A 22,985-nucleotide genomic window follows, 5' to 3' on the forward strand; every position below is an offset into this window, starting at 1 on the left:
AGGCTCCAGGAAGCCTGATGAAGTTTGTGATTTGACATGCCCAGTGAAAAGGGGTGTACTGACTTCAGGAGTGATTATAATGAGATTTGCTTTGGGAGACCTCGGATGCTGCCTGAATTCCCAGGGACTCTTTAACCTGTGCTTAATGCTCCCTCCACTCACATTGTCTGTATCTTTAAGACCTGGTTGGTTGTAGGGATTCACATTCTAATCAGTATTCTGTAACTTGATTTTGTGTCTCTGTGCCCTGTTTGAGAGCAGATTTTGCCTACCTTGGGAGCAGGGAGGGAGGAGGGAAGGGGGCGGGGGGAGAGGAGGAGGAGGGGGCGGTGGGGGTGTGGTGCAGGGCAAGGGTTATGGTTGGGGGGGGGCGGTTACAATGTGGTATGGAGGGGGGTGTGCATGCAGTAAATTGTTTTGGGGAATGTGAAACTCTTTTATTGATGTCCCAAGATTGTGCTTCCAGCTCCACTAGTCAGGGGTATGCATGGGCTTTGCCCTCTATCGTTCCCACAACTGACAGGATCAATGGTGGGGGTGCTAACTGAGTGTGATCCCAGTGTATTTGCTGGGACCTTTGGACTCTGCATTTTTGGCACCACTAGATCTCATATGAATATGAGTTTATATGAAAACCAAAATAGGCATCACACTCATGCTTCACTTACAATTCTAGATTCTTTGGACATTAAAATATTGAATGAAAATTTGATTTATGTAGTTGATTTTGTGGTCCCTACAATTAGAACAATCCGCTGCAATGTTTTCTTTGTATAGAGACAATCTTGTGACTTTGGTAATAGTCCAGACATTTAATTTCACCCATTGCAATAGCTTACCATCTCTCCATTCCTATTGCTGTTCATCATCCGAGATTATTGAACTCAAATTGAGAAATCTACTTAATTGATGACATTTCCAGCACAACACAATCAGGCAAATGGGTTTCATAATGCTTTATTGACTACTGCTTTAGAAATATAAATGCACCAACAGAATAAACTCAAGCTTTTAAAACACAAGAAAAATAGAAAATATATAGCTGAAGAGCTCAAAACACCTGATGGTAATGCATTTGTTTGCTAATAAGGCACACTAGTTTAAAACGTTTTTTCTATGTATACCTTGTTCTTTTATATGCACCAGGCCAACATTTTGAGATAAAATACTATAAAATGCTGCTTGAATGGAATGGCTAAAATAGAATAGCACAAGAATAGATCCTACCCAACAAGTTCCTTGACCTTTCACAGGCCTCTACCCATAACAGATAATCAATACTTTGGCCCTGTTAGGTCATTGTTAGGTCCTTCTTCGTGCAAAGAGAAGCAAATAAAAATACATTAAACTTTTGCTACCTGACTCAAAGTTACTCGAAACCCTTTGTTTTTTTTCAAAGAACTCTCCCACTTCTAACTGGACTAGACTGTGCTTTGCAAGTTAAATAATATTTTATTTAAATACATCTACATTCTTTTTACTTAACTGGGCTACAAAAGACTATCCAGAAAAGCAAACCTCAGTAGCCAAATAAAAGTTTTTTGGAATAAAAGGAATCTCAAAATCTCACCATACCCCACTTTTTTCTTTATAAGATAATAAAATAACTAAAAAATATATTTTTGGACAACTTCTTGTGCTCTGATCTAGTGGTGTTACCCTGGATACTTTGTATGTTAATAAAATGTATTTAACATATATAATAAGCAAAAGATACAGTAGACACCCTTGGAAACTGAGTATTTATTTTAAGGAACTGAGGCATTTAAAATTCTAGGAAAGTTACTTTAAGCATTTTCTAGCAGCGGTATCCATTTTTTGGTAACTGAATAAATCACAATTTTAAAAAATGTTTGTATTAAATGCATGCAGGGAATTTGCCCAAATGTAAAGAATTTTGAATTCAGTGCGTCAGATCTAACAATAGAGGGATAGGACCATTACAAATATTTTTAAAACAAGACTGAGTAACGTCTTAATAAGTTGTCTGGGTAAGGTCCACCTGTGAAATAATTAAAGTTTTATTCCTTTTAATTTTGGGCTCCACTAATGGGAACAATTTACTCAGGTACCCATAGATTTCCCCAGACATTTAACAGCATTACTGAATGAAATAACTGGGTAAAGGGAGTGCTTTGTTCACCGTGGGAGTGTTGCCTGTGTGTCTATGACATTCTTCAATGTTGTTTTCATGATTCAAGCCTAATTTTAATAACTTATAACTTTTTTGCACATAACAGTGAACTTACTGTCCTATTAGTGTCGATAGTAAGGAAGAAATGTCCATGTGCCATTCTTTGCTTAGTGCTTACCAGGTCCAATACTGCACAGTGTAAATAGGAAGTATGTTTCTGCTAATCAGAATTCCTGTATTTAGGAATTTCTGGTGAACTGTACACTCCTTTAAAGATAAAATCAAGTGTAGGAAATACGATGGGCTGAATTTTCGCATCAAGGAATCAAGGCTGTTTCCAGTCCCTGAAATAATCCCATTCCCATCCCCTGTGGGGTAAACAGTCACACATTGGGATTTTGACCAGGGCACCCTCATAATTTGCACAGAGACAACTTCCCTGTCCCGTTAAAGGTGATGCGCGGGCTCTCGAAGCTGCAGGGCTGAGCATGAAGCTGGAGCGATACAAAGTGAAGGTACCCTCTCAGCAACTCTATTAAAAATTGAAATTAAAAATGCAAAAAGCAACCAGACCACCACTATGGGGAGGGAAAACTTTTGCTGTGTGGTCTTTGTCTGCAACCATAGCCAGGCAGGTAGAAAGAGCCTGTGGGAATGCCAGGAAAGCTGACACCCTGGTCCCACCACATCAGGAACTCTGATTTTCTAGTCAGCCTTCATTATCTATTGTTAACAAGGCTGGGAGCACGTGGCTTTGCCAGGCCCCAAACCTGCCTCCCCAACAGGGCCAACACTAGGAATGGTGCCGGGAAACTGGCACACCAGCTAGTGCCAATATTTGTAGGCCCTGTTCGGCTCTGTTCCTGGTCTTGGTGGGGCCCCGTCCAATGTCGTGATTTAGGGCTGCATATGCTATTGCGCAATGGGTTTCAAAGAATCAGTGATCACTGAGATGTTTCTGGTGAGATTCTGAGAGTGACACAAACAGTGAGACTTGCAAAAAGAAAAATGAAAAAAAATGTGATGTGTGATGTATGGATATACAGAATGTGCATAAAAACTTCTATGTGCCTCGTTGGATTTTAGGTGTGAGGCAAATTAGTTTGTTGCATTAGCTCTAGGTTATCAGAGCTGAGAAATCAAGGCAATACTGATACATGGAGCAGCTGCCTTTATAATGCCATCCTACAGTTGGTGGAACATTCTGTCTTCCCATCAGAATGAGAAGGTGAGACTGAATGTGAAACATTAAAAATTCATTGATTATAGTTTGTCTTCAAAATGGTGTCCCTAAACGATTTTAATTAGTGTTTGTGGTAGTTTATCATTATATGCAAGCAGTATAATGAGGGAACTTCTATTCTATAAACAGTAGTGAGTGTTAGAGTAAAATGGCCAGAGCTGTTACCTAAAACCCCATATTAATCCAAAGCACTTTGAACAATCATTCTCTCAGGTTAAAACAATGAATGCAGCTCAACTGGATACCAGGCTGTTATCAGCAGTTTCTAATGGTCAGCCCAAAGCATGGGGTCACATTATGCAGGTTTTACTGAGTATCATGACACTATTTAAATGGGACTTTTTTTTGAAAGCCTTTAAACAGGCCATTGAAACACTGCAACAATATATTTAGTTCCTACTATAATATAGTAATATAGCATTGAAAGAAATTGATAAAATTCTGTGGTAAACCACATATCTATGCTGCTGCACCATAAAAGCCATTTGCTCATAAACTTATATTAAAACATAATATATACACACACACACACACAATCTAATTTGTTACACAGAACCAAATACAACATCACTACTACCCAAACTACATTACCCACCTCAAATCAGCTAGGAATTTTCTTTAACATGATAAAAGTTATTAATATAGTACTTCATGCCGACAAGGTCTACTTTAGCCCTTGTCCAAAAATCCAGCATCATATGGCTGAACTTCAAGCAGGACACACAGGGAAATAAAGAGCATTGCAAAGGAAAGTGAAACTTACACGATGTTGAGCATACCACTATGGGTTTATCGTCTACTTAATGTCGTACTTAATGTCCTTTATGTTTCAGTCCCATTGTGTTGGTTAAGTGGATAATAATTTACCCTCAAACGATTGTATAATGCTGCCATGGGTGTTTCTTTCCCTTGCTTTCCTTCCTCTTTCAAGAGTACCCATATCCTATCCCAAGAGACAAACACACATATACTTTCCTCCTCAGTAATGTGAAGCGAACCCTGGATACTTAGAACAATTCTGTCAAGGTCAATACCATGAACAACCAGTCTGAAGCTGGTGAAATGCAGCCTCTGTAAAAGGCCAAATTGTGAAGATTAATAAACTAGAAGCCAAGTTTGGGCCTCGTAGCCGACAGTCCAAATCTTTAGTATCGTAGCTCTGGGACTGTTTCCTGGCAGAGCTTAAAGAAACAAAAATAGTGTTGCTCACCACAGGAACAACATATAAAGATAAATCTTTCCAGTATCATACACAATTCTTGGTGGCCAGTTAAAAAAACTACGGGTGAAGTTTGGTTATACAGTATATGGGTTAAACGTTGACTAGTATTTGTTTACATGTACTGTAATCCAATTAAGGCTGATTTTTTTCTTGAAGGCACCAAGTAGGATAGATAACTGGAGTGAACAAGTTGCACAAAACCTTCATAAGTATTAACATGTCAAAATCCACACTTCTTTCTAGTTTTTAAGATGTCCACATTCAAAATGTTCAAACCTTACGGACGGAAGATTTTTAGTATCTGCTAAAAAGGAATTTTTTAAAAAAGTGTTTCCATAATAAAAATGCATAGAAGTGTTTCTACCGAAAGGTTATAATCTTCAAAAACTCTTAAAACATGCTTTTCAAAATTTACTAACAAATAGCACTTTTTAAAACATTTGTCTCTCTTTCACATAGTTTTTGCTGTGACGTTTGCTGAAGTCCTAAAAAAAACTTTCACATCAAACTATGTTTTTTTTTCTTCATAAATACCAGTGTATTCCTTCACTACAATAATGTCATTGCTAGAAAATCCTAATAAGTTTGGTAGAAATCATGTAGAGGGACTTGAAAGGTTGCTGTAGGAAATGCCTGTGGTACATAGCCGGCATATCCTCCGTAGGCAGCCACTGCTGCTGCGGTGGCGGCGTTCTTTTGCAGTGTTGCCATAGTGGCAGCAGAAGCAGGAGCTGCAATCGGTACATAACTTGCCCCGTAAAACCCAGCTGTGGGAATTCGTTGGATGTTGGAGGCCATGGCATATACTGGAGTTATTGGCCGAGTCTACAAGGAAACAAAACAGTGTTATCGCTTTGCAATGTGATTAAAAAAATAATGGTTAGCAAATTAAAACTGCATACTGACACCAGGAATTGAAAATAGTCAGGCCACCTGTATACCTAAATATATGGATCCTGAAATTCACTTATTGCTTGAATGACAGGGTAAGTATATTACAGTTCTATTCTATGCAGTTATTTTACTCCAGGAGTCACTGGACGCTAATAAGAAAGAAAGGACTCTGGCATGACAATTTCCTATTGTTAGCTCAAGGTACCAATCATTCAGTTGTGCCCAGTCTGTAATCATTGCTCAAACTAAAGATTTCCCATGCTTGGGTGGCTCAGTGTTATACTGGGCAGTGTACATATCAACTGAGCAAGCAGAGGAGTTTTCACTCACATAGTACTGTAGAGAAAGATAACTTAAATATTGTGCTTCCAGAAAAATCTTTTTTTTAATACCTGAAAGGGTGGAGGAGTGGAAACTGTAGGAATGATGGTTGCTCCATTGGGATCAGTTTGCACAGCAATAGGATTAAGGACATGTTCCATGGGGTGCATTTTGCTTTCTTCCATTAGCTTAGTGCCTGGAGCCGCTTGAAAGACTTGGTATTGGGTTCCAATGGAAGGGATGGCCACTGAAATCAGATAAAAGCACCAATTAATAATTTTTATCACAGATTATAAATTTTCTACTATAATATGTCATAGCAACAACTAATATTTATATAGCACCTTTAACATATAAAAGGGCACAGGGCACTTCACAGGAGCATTATAAAACAAAACATGATCCCAAGCCATGTGTGGGAATATTAGTAAGAAGTTTAACAACACCAGGTTAAAGTCCAACAGGTTTATTTGGTAGCAAAAGCCACACAAGCTTTCGGAGCTCCAAGCCCCTTCTTCAGGTGAGTGGGAATTCTGTTCACAAACAGTTCACAAACAAACAAAATTCTGTTTGTGAACAGAATTCCCACTCACCTGAAGAAGGGGCTTGGAGCTCCGAAAGCTTGTGTGGCTTTTGCTACCAAATAAACCTGTTGGACTTTAACCTGGTGTTGTTAAACTTCTTACTGTGTTTACCCCAGTCCAACGCCGGCATCTCCACATCATGGGAATATTAGGTCAGATGACTAAGAGCTTGGTTTCCTCTTGGTCAAAGATACATGTTATAAAGAGCACCTTAAAGGTGGAAAGTAAAGTTGTGACCTGGAGATGAGTTGGGAGAGAATTTCTGAGCTGAGGACGTAGCCAGTTGAAGGAATGGCCATCAATATTTGAGCAATTAAAATCTGGGATGCTGAAGAGGCCAGAATGAGATTAGCACAAATACCTCAAGAGGATTGTGGACTGGAAGAGATTACAGAGATATATAGAAGTGAGGCCAAGGAGAGAATTCAATCAAGAATACAAATTTGAAATTCGAGATCGGAAATTGATGCAGATTAGCGAGCATAGCAGTGATAGTTGAATGGGATTTGGTGCAAGTCAGGACACAGTCAGTACAGTTTTGGGTGATCTCAAGTTTTATTGAAGGTAGCACAATGGAGGTCAGCCAGGAGTGCATTGGATTGGTCAAATCTATCAGTAACAAAAGGTATAAATCAGGCTTTAAACAGCAGGTGAGCTGAGGCAGGGGCAAAATCAGGTGGTGTTGCTCAGGTGGATATAGATGTTCTTAATGATGGCACAGATATGTCATCTAGGTATCAAATATGACACCATAGTTGCAACAATCATTTTTAGTCTCAGGCTGTTACCATAAAAAAGGGGTGAAGTTGAGAGCTCGGGAACGGGGTTTGGGGCAGGGACCAAAAACAATGGCCGGAATTTTACCGCCACCGGCCATGGGAATTGGAGGGGTGAGGGGCGGAACATGGAAAGGTCCGTTGACCTCGGGCGAGATTTTCTGGTTTCAGGACAAACGGGGCTGTAACATCCTGCCCAGTGGCTTCAGTCCTCCTGATGTTTAACTGGAGGAAATTTCTGCTCATCCAATATTGGGGTGGAATCCTCTGGTCCTGCCAACAGCAGGAAGTTCGAGACGTGGGAGAACTTAATTTGGCAAGAGACCAAGAATCAGCTCCCCAACTGCAGGATAAACTTTAGGAATTAAGTTCTCGAGACTTTAAAGTTGGGCAAAAGGTGGGTCAACCTTCCTGATGAACAATGTCAGGAGAGCCTTTTACAATGCATCAGAAAATCACACGTGCTCATTAAAATGCCATCTCACTGGAATCAAATGCCCCCTCTGAATAAAGTTCCCTGCCAGTGAGAAATTAGAACGTTCATTTTTACAGCTGCACATAGGTGGCTTGCACCTGGCAAGGTAGACTTCTTCTATGATTAACAGTGACTAACTGCTGCAAGGTCCTCTTTGCGGAGTGTCTGCAAATGCCAGCTTTTGCTTGAGGTCGGGTGGTGGTAGTGTAAGTTGCGTGGAGGATGACCGAGGAAGGGAAGGAGTGTTGGCAGAGAAGGGTGGAGCAGTGGCTGGGCAAAGATGGAAGGGATAGTGCAGGCTGACTGGGTGCCCTTTAAATATAGCACCAAGACCTTTGACTCCATGAATAATGGCAGGCATGGCGACTTCCTGCCTGTCCCCACCGCGAGAATCGGCGAGTTCCTTGCAGAAGCATATTTAATGGGCTTAACAGTGCAACATCATGAGTGATCAGCCATCTTGCCCTGAATGGAAATCACTTCCAACTTCCTGTCATCCACTGAACTTAGACTCCAGAATGGAAGATTCCAGCCTGGATGTCAAACAAGTAGTCTGATAGTTTAACAGCAGTGGAGGAATTGAGAGAGGTGGTGATGAGGTAGAGCTGGGTGTTGTGAACAAACATTTGAAAACCAACTACATTATGAAATTAGATTTTAATCCTTTTACATATATAGCTATATAATATATATATGTATATATGATATACATACATATAAATTATTTTAAAATAATGTTGCAAACAGTTTAAGAGGTTATTCAAGAGTTAAACCTGGTTGGGGTTTTAAGTGAAACAGTCACCCATTATACACGCTGCCCAATTTCCCTTTCCATTGACATCTTGATTCACTGCCACCTGATTTGCACCCCCGTATTAGTAGATTGTCACCATCATTACATTTAACAGATTCTCAAGGGATTCCTTGGGAACGTTTAATAGTTTGCTTTACATTGGCTGCAGTTACACACACTGTGTGAAGTTGAGACAGGCTTAATGGAACTATATGGGGAAAGTAGGCAAAAGACCCAAGTTGTGTATTTAGCATTTTTTAGTGAGAATCTAACACTATCTGGCCAACTAGTTATCTGTAAATTAATTTAATAGAAATTTATTTTTAATTAAATAGTTGCTAGCAGGTAAAAATGGCAGTGAGGTAATACACTTCTCCTGCAGAATGTGGGAAATCAGAGACAGTTCAAATGTCCCTGACAATTACATCTGCAGGAACTGTATCAAATTGCAGTTCCTGTCAAACTGCATGTATCAGTTGGAGCGGCAGTTGGACACACTTAGGAGCATGCAGGAGGCAGAAAGCGACATAGACAAGAGTTTTAGAGATGTGGTCACACCTAATGCTCAGGCAGATGGATGGGTGACCGCTAGAAGGGGCAGACAGACAGTGCAGGAGTCCCATGTGGCTATCTCCCTCTCTAACAGGTATACCACTTCAGATACTGTTGGGGAGGATTGCCTATCAAGGGATGGCAACAGCAGCAGCCAGAGCGGTGGCACTACAGCTGGCTCTGTTGTACAGCCAGGAGGCTCAAAGTGCAGCAGAGTATTAGTAACAGGAGACTCTATAGTCGGGGGCATTGATAGGCATTTTTGTGGCCACAAAAGAGACTCCAGGATGGTGTGTTGCCTCTCAGGTGCCAGGGTCAAGGATGTCTTTGAGAGGGCGTGAGACATTCTCAAAAAGAAGGGCGAGTTGCCAGAGGTCGTGGTATACATTGACATAATGACATAAACAGGAAGAGTGACAAGGTCCTGGGAACGGAGTTCATGGAGTCAGGACCTCTAGGGTTGTGATTTTGGGATTACTCCCTGTGCCACGTGTCCGTGAGGCTAGGAATAGAAAGCTAGTACAGTTAACTACGTGGCTGATGAGCTGGTGTAGGAGGCAGGACTTCACATATGTGGATCACTGGGATATCTTCCAGGGCAGGTGGGACAAGTACAAGAAAGATGAATTGCACCTAAACTGGAGGGGCACCAATATCTTGGCAGGGAGGTTTGCTAATGTCACTCGGGAGAGTTTAAAGTAATATGGCAGAGGGGTAGGAACCAGAGCAGTAGGTCAGCAAGTGAAATGGCTGAGGAGGAGTTAGAGATTAAGGCCAGTAAGGTCGTAGTCTCTGGGAAGAACAGACAGGGAGGGGTTCCTGAACATGGTGGGTCTGGTGACCTGAAGTGTATTTGTTTTAATGCGAAGCGTATGACTGGTAAGGCAGATGAATTTAGAGCTTGGATTAGTACATGTGAATATGATGCTGTAGCTATTACAGAGGCTTGGTTGAGAGAGGAACAAGACTGGCAGCTTAGCCTTCCGGGATTTAGATGTTTCAGGCATAATAGAGAGGGATGTAAAAGAGGTGGGGAAGTTGCGTTACTGATTAGGGAGAATATCACTGCGAGAGGACACCTTAAAGGGCTCATTCAGCGAGGCCAAATGGGTAGAGCTTAGGAATAGGAAGAGTGCAATCACTTTGATGAGGTTGTACTACAGGCCTCCCAACAGCTACTGGGAGTTAGAGGAACAGATATGTGGGCAGATTATGGAAAAATGTAAAAACTACAGGGTTATTGTGGTGGGTGATTTTAACTTCCCCTATAATGACTTGTACTACTTTAGTGCCAGGGGCTTCAATGAGGGGAATTTTTTCGGTGTATCCAGGAGGGCTTTTTGAAGCAATATATAAATAGTCCAACTAGGGAAGGGGCCATACTGGCCCTGGTATTGGAGAATGAGCCCAGCGAGGTGATCAAAGTTTCAGCGGGGGAACATTTTGGAAACAGTGACCATAATTTGTCAATTTTAAGTTACTTGTTGATAAGAATAAGAGTAATCCTTGGGTGAAAGTACTAAATTGGGGAAAGACTAACTCTGATAATATTAAACAGAAACTGGGGAACGTAGATTGGGGGTGGCTGAGGAAATAATCCTCATCTGTTGTGTGGGAATCTTTTAAAGGCCAGTTCATTAGAGTTCAGAACCAGCATGTTCCTGGGAATATGAAGGATAAGGATGACAAGATTCAGGATCCTTGGATGACAAGAGAAAGTGAGAGCTTAGTCAAAAAGAAAAAGGAGGCACACATAAGGTTTAGGAAACTGAAGACTGAAAGAGCCCTTGAAGAATATAAAGAAAGCAGGAAAGAAGGAGTTAGGAGGGCTAAAAGGGGCCATGAGATACCCTTGGCAAACAGGATTAAGAAAAATCCCAAGATGCTTCATGTGTATATCAGGAGCAAAAGGGTAGCAAGGGACAGGGTAGGTCCACCCAAGAGGAAGGAATTTATTTGTGGAGTCGGAGGAAGTGGGTGAGATCCTTAACAAATACTTTGCATCGGTATTCACAAAGGAGGAGGACATGGTGGATGATGAGTCTCGAGAGGATATGTTGACATTCTACAACATGTCAACATAAAAAAGGAGGAGGTATTGGGTGTTTTGAAAAGCATTAAGGTAGACAAGTCCTCAGGACCTGAAGGGATCTATCCCAGAATACTGAAGGAGGCGAGGGAGGAATTTGTGGGGCCTTGTATACAATCTTTGTATCTTTCTTAGTTACAGGAGAGGTTCCAGAGGACTGGAGAATAGCTAAAGTTGTTCCTTTGTTTAAGAAAGGCAACAGGGATAATCCAGGAAATTACAAGCTAGTGAGCTTTACATCAGTGGTAAGGAAATTATTAGAGAACATTATTAGGGGCAGTATTTACTCACATTTGGAAAAATATGGACTTATTAACAATAGGCAGCATGGGTTTGTGAGGGGGAGGTCATGTCTCACAAACTTGATTGAGTTTTTTGAGGAAAAGACAAAAATAATTGATGAAGGCAGGGTGGTGGATGTTGTCTACATGGATTTTAGCAAGGCCTTTGACAAGGCCCCCCCATGGCAGACTGATACAGAAGATGAAGTCACATGGGATCCATGATGAGCCGATTAGATGGACATGGAAATGGCTTGGTTATAGAAGAGAGAGTAGCGGTGGAAGGCTGTTTTTCTGACTGGGGATCTGTGGTGTTCTGCAGGGTTCAGCGCTGTTGTGTGTAATACATATAACTGAATTGGAGGAGAATATAGGTGGTCTGATTAGTAAGTTTGTGGGTGACGCAAAGATTAGGGGAGCTGCGGATAGCGAGGAGGATTGTCAGAGGATGCAGAAGGATATAGATAGGCTGGAGACTTAGGCGGAGAAATGGCAGGCGGAATTTAATCTGGGCAAATGCAACATGCATTTGAAGTTCTAATGCAGAGGGAGGTATACAGTAAATGGTAGAACCCTCAGAAACATTACCATACAAGGCGATCGAGGTGTACAGGTCCACAGTTTCCTGAAAGTGGCAACACAAGTGAATAAGGGGTCAAGAAGGCATACGGCATGCTTGCCTTCATCGGTCAGGGCATAGAGTATAAAAATTGGCAAGTCATGTTGTAGTTGTATGGAACTTTGGTTAGGTCATATTTGGAATATTGCATATAATTCTGGTTACCACACTACCAGAAGGATGTGGAGGCTTTGGAGAGGGTACAGAAAAGGTTTACCAGGATGTTAAAAGCAAAATACTGCGGAGGCTGGGATCTGAAACAAAAACAGAAAATGCTGGAAAATCTGAGCTTTGAGAAGATTATCCAGACTTGAAACATTGACTCTATTCTCTCTCCATAGAGGCTGACAGACCTGCTGAGATTTTCCAGCAATTTCTGTTTTACCAGGGGGGTGTGACCTGAAGTTTACAAAATTATGAGAGGCATGGATAGAATGGACAGTCAGAGTCATTTTCTCAGGGGGGGGGGAGAGAGAGAGAGAGAGAGAGAGAGACACACACATGACACATAGGTTTAAAGTAAAAGGGGGAAAGTTTAAAGATGTGAGAGGCAATTTTTTTAAACAGGGGGTGGTAGTGCCTGGAATGTGCTGCCAGAGGAGGTGGTAGAAGCAGATACACTCGCAATGTTTAAGAAGCATCTTGTCAGATACATGAATAGACAGGGAATAGAGGAATACGGACCGCATAGAGACAAAAGGTCTTTAGTTTAGAAAGGCGTCATGTGTTGGCACAGGCTTGGTGGGCCAAAGGGCCTGTTCCTGTGCTGTACTGTTCTATGTTCTTTGTAAAACACCCATAGCATAATATAGTTCAATATGTAATTGAAAAGGAGAGATAACAGTCACACCCCCCTCCCCAATATCCATCCCCCTCCTCCCCAACTCAAATTGACGTGACATAGAGTCATAAAGTCATAGAGCAATACAGCATGCAAACTGGCCCTTCGACCCAACTGGTCCATGCTGACCATGGTGCCTTCCCAGCTAGTCCCAATTGCCCACGTTTAGCCCATATCCCTTTAATCCTTTCTCATCCATGTACTTATCCAAATGCCTTTTAAATGTTGCTACTGTATTTCCCTCAACCATTTTCTCTGGCATCTCATTCTATATACACACCATCCTCTGCTTGAAAAAGTTGTCCCTCGGGTCCCTTGTAAATCTTTCCCCTCTCACCTTAAACCTCTAGTTTTCAATTCCCCTTCCCTGGGAAAAATATGTTTCATGGGCGGCACAGTGGTTAGCACTGCTGCTTCACAGCTCCAGGGTCCCGGGTTCGGTTCCCGGCTCAGGTCACTGTCTGTGTGGAGTTTGCACATTCTCCTTGTGTCTGTGTGGGTTTTCTCCAGGTGCTCCGGTTTCCTCCCACAGTCCAAAAATGTGCAAGTTAGGTTGATTGGCCAAGTTAAAAATTGCCCCTTAGAGTCCTGAGATGTGTAGGTTAGAGGGATTAGCGGGTAAATATGTGGGGGTAGGGCCTGGGTGGGATTGTGGTGCAGACTCGATGGGCCGAATGGCCTCCTTCTGCACTGTAGGATTTCTATGATTCTATGATCCTATCTATGCCCCTCATGATTTTATACACTTCAATAAGGTCACCCCTCATCTGTTGGGAGTTAATAGCCCAATTGGTACTTGACTGGATCAAAAGAAAACCCAATATTTAAATAAAATCATAAAGAAACTATCCAGATAAATCAGAAACAGAAAATGACAGATAGGGCAATGGACACAAAGGAAAACCTTTGGACCAGAGAAGTTAAGGCACAATCGGACATATTCCCACAAGTAGTAAAAGGGGTGCAATAAAAATTGGTATTCTTTAGTTAGAAAATCAAATTTAAATGAGACTTAGGATGGTGGCATTTGACATCTCCTAAAGATAACAGCATGACGAATATGGAAAATAGAGAGGGGAAGCTGAGAGAATATACAAAGAAGGATTGACAGGTGATGTAAAGGGTCTTACATTAGTAAAGGATTATAGATGTGTAGGAAACAAAAGAGTAGTTAAAGAAAGTTAGAGTCGATGAGAGAGGGAGAAAATAAATATTTATATGAAACACACAAAGCTTGCCTCGGTTTCTATATAAAAGGTATAATAGCAGGACTGAAGTGGTTCAGAAGATAAGGTGCAGCAGTTAGGTAGGGCAACTATGGATAAGGAATTAGGACGATTATAGATAAGGAATTAGTACTGATAAAGTACTAATAAAGTTGGTCCAAGTCAAAATGGAAGAGGCACTAAGCTTTGGTCTAGAATTCTAAGGGAATTGAGAGAGGAAAATAGGAACTCAGACCATAATCTGTTAAACACCCCTAGATATAGAAGTTGTGCCAGAGGATCTGAAGGTTGCAAACTTTTGTCCAAGAGTTAGAAAATGAAAAGTTTCATCATTCCAACACAAATTTCAATTTGCAACAACATTAGAACTGCTAGAATGTTATCAGCTGGTATCCTGCGAATTGGACATGTGTTTCATAAATTAATATAAAAAAATATTGGCTTGTTCATAACCACATGAAATGACTCTTTATTCAAGATGAGGATATGCTGCCTTATCATGATAAAGTATCCAAAGTATCTAATTGAGAACTTCTGTGTGAATTTAGCAGTGACTCACAAAATTCCAGCTTCTCAATGTGTTTATTGGGTTTATGTATCATCCTACAGGAATATTTAAAAATCCTATAGGGTTTTAAGAAGAATTCTAAGACATTAAGCTTTGCATTTTTCTTCTTTTTTTCTCTAGCTGTTAAGGTAAATGTTTAGCAAAACATTCCCTTTACTAACCTGCACCAGGTTTCATAGCGACTGGACTGACTGTAGCCAGATCTAAGCTGGGTATCAGTTCATACGCTTTGTCCTGTTGCTTGGCCTTCCCTTCATGATATCTGCTGTAAATACCTCTGCCTGCAGAATATCCACCCAGGTACGATCCACGAGGTCCTGCTGCTCTGTTGCCAGCTGCCCCTCTACCTCGGCCACGCACTGTGCCTGCTTTAAAACAAAATGTCCAATTTTTAAAATAGGGCCAATGTCGTATTTAAAATGATAATTTCATTATTCAGAATTGCCACCAGGCTTTTGAGGGTCCTAAGACTCAGGTTCAATTCCTAACTTGGGTCACTGTCTGTGTGGAGCTTGCATGTTCTCCTCGTGTCTGCGTGGGTTTCCTCCGGGTGCTCCAGTTTCCTCCCACAGTTCGAAAGACATACTGGTTAGGTGCATTGGCCATGCTAAATTCTCCCTCAGTGTACCTGAACAGGCGCTGGAGTGTGGCAACTAGGGAATTTTCACAATAATTTCATTGCAGCATTAATGTAAGCCTACTTGTGACTAATAAATAAACGTTTACTTTTTATTTGTAAAGTATTTCATGTTAAGTCCGCTTGAACTGTGAAAACACCAAGCAGCATTGTTATATTTGGTCTGTGTCTGAGGAGAACATTTTGAGCTATACAGTCCTCGGGTAGCATACCAGTGGTCACAGGTCTGTTGATTGAAGCGATGGGGGCATTTAAAGTGATGAATTGACAAGGGGGTATTTTAGAAGTGTTCAAAATTATGATGGGTTAAGGTAAGGTAAGGGAAAACAAAAATTTTCACTGATTAAAGTTAGTAACCCGACTGTGCAAATTTAAGATCGCCATCAAAAGAAAAAGGGAGGAGTTAGGAGAGCCATTTTTTAATGTAGGCTGCTAAAACATGGATTGCCCCATCTGAAACTGTAGTTAAAATCCAGAATCAGATTTATAAGGCAAATGGGATCTTTAATGGGCAGATTAGTCTCCTTCTGTGTTGTAAAGTTATGTGATGTTCCCAACTGCCCCCACACTGCTTTTTGTGACAAATAGCCTGAGTGACAATGTTAAAATATGTGCTTTAATTTCACTGAATTACATCAAATTAGTTAGAAAGAAGATATTTCAGGGAAGAAAAGTGGATACGATCCGAAATGAGTATGTGGGTCATAATGCATGATTAACTCATGGTGGTTCATTGTGATGTTTGCAGCGCTCAAGCTTTGTGCTGCTTCCTCATTATAATGACAGCAGCATGCAGTCCAGAGTGAAACACACCGCTGGGTGGCTGCATGCATCAGCAAGGGTCCAAATTTGTGTGAGGTTAGCATTACTTTGATATGATCCTCATAGAGGTTGATAACATGAAAAGATTCAAACTTCCAGTTAATTAGTGAAAGAACGAAATTATAAGATTTCACGTTTTAAGACATTTACCATAACAAATGACTAAAAACGCTATTACTTCTAGTGCAGAAAAATTGCAAAATGACTGCTGTCAGTGTAGCTTAATGTGCCGAGCATTATATGGCTCAAACTGTATATTCAGGGAGCAGATCCTTCGGGTTATGGTGCATCCTAGCATTTAGATGTGGTGCCTGCATGTCTGTGCAATCCTGCACCCTGGGGAATCTGCTAACCTGGCTAAACCATGTGCATGCTCCAGCTGCTTCTCTCTGGTTAGAAAGAAGGCAATGAACTTCCCTGTTTCTGGCATAAAAAGCAGCTGCCATCTCCCTCATGCGGCATTAGACTGTGAACTGGGAAATTTTACAGATAATCTTGCCCCAGCGCGGAAGGAATTTAGGACCACAGTCACTTTCACATCCACAGGCAGTGCAGTTCCTTCCCAGCTGAGGTTGCTGGTCTATCTGCAGGAGCTGGCAGCTTTTCTGACTGAAGAGTTGCCAGCCCTCAAATTGGCTGGCAACTCTTGGAGGCGGGTTCCTCACCCTTAAAGGGACAAAAGCCCCAATGCCAGATCTTTTGGAGAAAGCCTGCCATCGAGGCTGCCACCAGTAAATACAGCCGCCATTTTAAAACTGGATAGCATCTGTGGAACTCAAAGTCCAAGTTGCAATGGAGAGGAATTTTGAGGCCTTCCTCTTTTAATATAGATTCACAAATGTTGCGAGGGCATAAGAAGAATTTGGATGGAACAGAAGTTGCGAGTAATAAAATGACTGATGAACAATTTCTGCAGTAAAATTCATAAAATAAACTTTGGAATCACTGCAATCGGTTTCTGCAATTTAGTATTCACTGGAACAAATATTACAGTTTCTTCATCAATATGCACAGCCTGCTCTTGAAAATGTTCCGAATGTGGCATTGCTAAAGGTAGCAGTTAAGAAACAGCTGCTATACACATTTACATTGTCTGCTGCAATTCATTTGTAAAAGTAATGTTTTTGATGTGCTGTGACAGAAACACATTTTGATACAACTTAAATTATTGGTAATATTCTGTCCTTGGGAATAGATTTTGGAGGAAACAAGGAGATTGACCAATTGATGGATTTTGACATTTTGAAACTGAGCTGGGCTTGTTGTAATTCACAAGCCATACAGCACTGAGGAGGTGGTTTCTTATTGATAGATTTTCTGGAAATATACTCAAGGATAGGCTAGAATCTGGATTGCAGTTATGATGTTAGGTTGTCATTCTGGGTTGTATCTTTAAAGTCAAGTATTCTAGGTCAAGTGGATATCAGTGAATTATTTGTTTTTAAAAAAGTTTTTAAAGTTTATTTATTAGTCACAAGTAAGGCTTACATTAACATTGCAATGACGTTACTGTGAAATTCCCCTCGTTGCCACACTCCGGCGCCTGTTCGGGTCAATGCACCTAACCAGCATGTCTTTCAGACTGTGGGAGGAAACCAGAGGACCTGGAGGAAACCCATGCAGACACAGGGAGAACATGCAAACTCCACACAGACAGTGACCCAAGCTGGGAATCGAACACAGGCCCCTGCACTGTGAGGCAGCAGTGGTTGGCTTTCTTTCCTATTTTAAGTTTGTGATATCTGTTGCATGATGTAATACTTTTACGTATATATGACTACTGAACTAACTATGATGAAAATCTAATTTATTTGACATTTTTTGCTTTAATTTTATGACAGTCTCATCCGACTGAGCTAGTTATTTTACATTGAATTCTGTCATCTTGACCTGCTAGTTTCTTCCATCTGTCTTTTCAGTGAGTCCCAAACACTTTCCCAAAGCCTGTTCTCTGGATTCATCAATTCAGCTTCTCAGTTGCCTGAATCATTTCTGCTCTCCCTAAGCCTGCTCTGTGCACATGTCCAAAAGTCCATATTTTATTAGCTGATGGTGCTTCAACTACAGGGGAACCTTGGAGGTTGCAGGGCTGTTTCCTTGCCTGGTGTATTGTGGCTCAGCATAGCTGCCGAAGCACAGGTGTGATTTCCCCCAAAATCGAAATGATACTGATAATCCTGGCAGGTTCACACTTCAAAATGGTACTAAGGGACTGATTGTACTCGTGGTGCTGTACCCTGCTGGCATATATTGAGGAGAGGAGCAGGCAAATATTACTTTTGCCAAATAATTGCTTTTAGCGTGGACAACCAGCACTTTGAGGGTGTGGTTTGACTGTGTTAATGAACAACCCGAACTTCTCTTGCTTTGTAATAATGTGAATTTCTGCCCACAGTGTACATCTGACCAGTATAACCTCCGGTAAAAGGACTAGGGTAGGAGCTACATTGTGAAGGAAGAGGGAAGGGGGTATCGGGAAACAGGAAAAATGGGAAATGAAGGGGAGCAAGAAGGGAAAATGGTGAGAGAAGAAAGAGGAAATTAAAGTAAAAATGAAGCAACTGGAAAGGAACTTTGAACAGGAGAAGGAACAGCCAAATGTCATGATCCACGTTGGAACCAACAACAGGTCTTGATAAGCTCGGAGCTAAATTCAAAAGATGGATTTTGTGGGTGGTGACTTCCAGATCATTACCTAATCCATGTTAATTGGCACGGGAACACATAGATCAGGAACATTTACATGACTGAACAAGTGGTGTGGGAAGGAGAGGTTCTATGAAACTAACACCAGTAACCAGTACTAACAGAGCTGAGAGAGCTGAAATGGGCTGTACCTGGACTGCAGTGGGCAAAGGTTCTAAAAGAATAAATAAGGCTGTAGAAAGGACTTTTAATCAATGAAGAAAGGGAAGGGTCTGTGTAAAAAATTATAGCAAGGTTACAAAGAGATGAGAGCAGACCTCAGAATACAAGATGTTAAGTGAAAAAGGATAATTTAATACTCCAGGGACCTAAAGATTAAAGGAAGAAAATGATGCAACACCTGTTAAAAAATAAAGCAAGTGAAGAACAGTAAGAACATATTAAACTGTTACTGCAACTGAGCATTAACAACAATGTGTTGTAAGGCAAAAAGTGTGACAAGGTCACCATTGGGGCAAATGGGCAAAGTGGAAGCAGTTATCCAAATGAGAGTTCTGTATATGAATGCACATAGCATGACTTTTAACATCAGTGAGTGATAAACACCAAGTTAGTTTAAAAAGTATGATACACTCACCAAAACAGAGACTTGGTTAAAAGATGGAAATGACTGGGAGCTAATTACTGCAGACTACAAGATTTCAAACATAGCGATATTGTTAAAAAACAAAATGTCAGCTGTCGCTAATAAGGGATTTCATTAAGGGCAAGCAGTCAGTGGAAATGCTTTGGGTAGAATTAACAAACAGCATATGAAGCAAAGTTTTAGTGGAATTTGTCTATAAATAGTGAATTTTGAGAGTATTCAGGATAGTTTGCTGGAACAATATGCCTTAGAACTGAGGGAACTGGTCATATGAGATTTAATGGCCACACCAGTATTAGTTAACAATCTGTAAGAGTGGCCATAACACTGAACAATTGACCATAACATCATTGAATTTCAGGTTTGAGTGAGTGGAAGAGTAAGTCACAAACCAAGCTTTTAAATTTAAATAAAGCAAACTTCAAAAGAATGGCATGTAAATTAACCACAGTAAATTGGGCCAAATGGTTACCAGGTGAACCTTCTTACAAATAGTAAGAATTATTGAAAGAAGTATTTGCCACAATACAAAACCAACACCTACACTCAAAAGACAAAAGCCCCATTTGTGTAGTTAAGCAACCGTAGTCAACAAATGAGGTAAGAGTAAGCATCAAGCTAAAAGGCGGTTTACACAAATAGAAAAGTTGAAATCCAGTGGACTGGGAGAGTTATAAAAAACAAAATGATGCAAAAAGAGAATAAAGTCTGGATTTTCATCTTCAAGGCGGATGGTAAGAGTCAGGAAATTTCTTGCAGTCCCCTTGAGAGAAAGTGCCCACAAACACAGGATCTTCATTGTTGGGTGAGTGAGAACGACGTGACTGTAGACTGCAGTTGGGCCAGTGACTAGGGAAAGAGATCAGAGGCCCACTTTGATGTTGTGGGACTTTGTCCCAATTATTAAAAAAAGTACGGTGCTCTAACCCTCACCCCTCATGTCACTTCAACCCCTAACACTCCACATGTACCCCATGCAGGTAATGCACCCCACCCACCTCTTGGCCACTGATGCCAATATGCCAAGCAATACCTCCCCCCTAATCCCCATAACTCATCATGCTCCAGTGTCAGGCTAACCCCCCCCCCCAAAAGAGCTTTCATGCCTGGCTATGGCACTGCCATGACCATTGACCCACTATGCCCCAGAGAAAGCATTGTTTGATTTATTCTTTGAACAATTGCACAATGTTTATTTACACAAGATTAAAGGTTATAAGTGCTTGCAGTGTCTTCTACTGATACTGTAAAGAGTCTGGATGGTTGAATGACTGTTCTTTAAATTTTTTTTACATATCCTATTGTCGCTATAGGTTGTATTGGTTCTATACAGTGTATAATGGGTCATTGGCATGAAGTGTCATTGCTTGGCATGAGGGGCATGAGTGGCCATGGGAATGTATAGGGGACATAAATTGGCATGGCGGTCATGAGGAGGACCATTTGAACTTAACTTTGAAAAAGTTCTACGATGCAGACTATGGTTCACGACACCTCAGAGATGGTGTGAATCACAATTCTTTAAAAAGTTGGCCTGTTTCCATGAAAATTGCGGAGGAATAGGGCGTGCCTCTCCTTCAATGCAACTGGCCAGGGCAGAAGTGGATTCATGACCTGAACCTGCCTACACCCTTAAAAGATACCCCAGAAAATCAGAAAGCCCAGGTATGGGGTCAGGAATCCCAGAATTGGGACCCGCCTGTAATTTCTAAGGGGCTCCTCAGTTATCCCCACTCTGCGAAAATCCAGGTCTAAGAAACAGTAGCAGGAGTAGGCCAAATAGGCCATCAGCTGTGCTCCAACATTCAATGGGAATGTGGCTGAGTTGCTACATCAATTCTACTTTCCAGCATTATCCCCTTCATACCCTGAGTGTCCGTAAATCTTTTGATTTCAGTCTTGAACATCCACACTCTGTAGCAAGGAATTCCAAAGATTCACAATCCTTTAAATGAAGAAATTATCCCTAATTCAATCCTAAATGCTCCCCTGATTTGAGACAATTATCCTTAATTCAAGACTCTCCAACTAAGGAAAATAGCATCTAATCTGACTGTATTAACGAATCCCTTTAAAGGGTGAAGTTTTGGAAGTTCATATGACCCGTTCGGCCAATTAGAAAAAAGCGTGTGAATCCTGGGGCTGATCACGGGCTCTCCCTGGCAGTCTAAGACTTGGGCCTGAATTATACCACCCCACCTGCTACGGGTATCAGAGCGGGTAAGGGGCGGACAATGAAAAGATCATTTGCCTCGGACGGGATTTTACGGTTTCGAGACAAGCGAGGTCGTAATATCCCGCCCTTGGAGTCAAATCAATTGGTAGCATCATTTTCACACTCTGTAAATAGTTATTATAGTTAATAAATAGTTTTGTTGTTACTCCCCTTCTTGAGACCAAGCCTCTAAAGATTTTTTACATTTTAATGAAATCACTTCACATTCTTCCAAATTCTAGACAATATATGCTGAAAATCTCCATCCTCGTTTGTGGCTGGGATTCTCCGGTGCTGCTGAAAGTGAATGGAGTTTTGGCTGGAATGCTAAATTCTCTGTTCTCAATGCAGTGGAGTGAATGAGATGGACGAGATCAGAGAATCCCACCCAGTGGCTGATTTTATTGACCTCACTTTTGCATAAGCTTTGAACTCAAACTCTAGGCTACTAGCCCAGTCCTTTAAGAATTACGCTACTGTACTCCCAGAAGAAACAACTGTGGAAATTGTAGATCTATTGGTCATAAAATGAGAAACACATTTGGCCATGTGGTTCTACTAACAGTAGCAAGAAGAAAAACACAGAATTAAAGAAGTAGAAATTGTCTAATTGTACCGGTGTTGCTTTGAGTGAAAGAATAAATGAACATCAGCACTGCAAACTTCCATCTGGGAACCCGAGATTTTAAGCATCACATACCCAAACATACCGTTAATATACTGAATAAAGCAGCACTCAAATATACAAGCTGTATGAGCATTCAGGTCAAAATTTAGGTCTTGCCAAATCTGAAATACACTATCACTAATGCTCTGGGATTCAGATCTTCCCAATGGAAAACCAATTTCTCCTTCCAACGTAAGTGTAAGTTGATAGGGATAAGTATGACAAGTTTTGGGAACCTTGGATAACAAGGGATATTGTGAGCTTAGCCAAAGAGAAAAAGGAAGCATCTGTCAAAGCTAGGAGGCTGGGAACACACGAAGCAAGTGTGGAATACAAGGAAAGTAGAAAGAAACCCAAGCAAGGAGTAAGAAGGGCTAAAAGGGGTCATGAAAAATCATTGGCCAGCAGGATTAAGGAAAATCCGAAGGCTTTTTATTCATATATAAAGAGCAAGAGGGTAGCCAGGGAGAGGGTTGGCCCACTCAAGGACAAGGGAGGGAATCTATGCGTGGAGCCAGAGGAAATGGACGAAGTATTAAATGAGTACTTTGCGTCAGTACTCACCAAAGAGAAGGACTTGGTGGATGATGAGTCTGGGAAAGGGTGTGTAGATAGTTTGAGTCATGTTGAGATCAAAAAGGAGGTATTGGGGTTCTTGAGGAACATTAACATAGACAAGTCCCCAGGACCTGATGGGATATACCCCAGAATACTGAGAGAGGCAAAGGAGGAAA

General features: G+C 41.2%; 2 protein-coding genes across 10 annotated transcripts in view; one reads left to right on the plus strand and one right to left on the minus strand.

Moving 5' to 3' along the window:
• Positions 1-22,985, plus strand: part of n4bp2 (NEDD4 binding protein 2) — a 384,372-nt gene that overhangs the window by 297,363 nt on the left and 64,024 nt on the right. The window lies entirely within an intron of this gene.
• The window catches only part of rbm47 (RNA binding motif protein 47), a 207,739-nt gene continuing 185,701 nt past the window's right edge, over positions 948-22,985 (minus strand). For 7 of the 9 annotated variants that reach the window (XM_078216446.1, XM_078216435.1, XM_078216495.1 and 4 more), the window contains 3 exons: positions 14,780-14,986; positions 5,886-6,061; positions 948-5,424 (listed from right to left, as the gene is read on the minus strand). In XM_078216446.1, coding sequence (XP_078072572.1) covers positions 5,176-5,424; positions 5,886-6,061; positions 14,780-14,986 — 632 coding nt within the window. In that variant the 3' untranslated portion in view covers positions 948-5,175. The remainder of the gene's footprint in view (positions 5,425-5,885; positions 6,062-14,779; positions 14,987-22,985) is intronic. The other 2 variants (XM_078216505.1, XM_078216514.1) reach the window with 2 other exon arrangements.

Source organism: Mustelus asterias, chromosome 1 (genome assembly GCF_964213995.1).
Source record: "Mustelus asterias chromosome 1, sMusAst1.hap1.1, whole genome shotgun sequence".
NCBI lineage: Eukaryota > Metazoa > Chordata > Chondrichthyes > Carcharhiniformes > Triakidae > Mustelus > Mustelus asterias.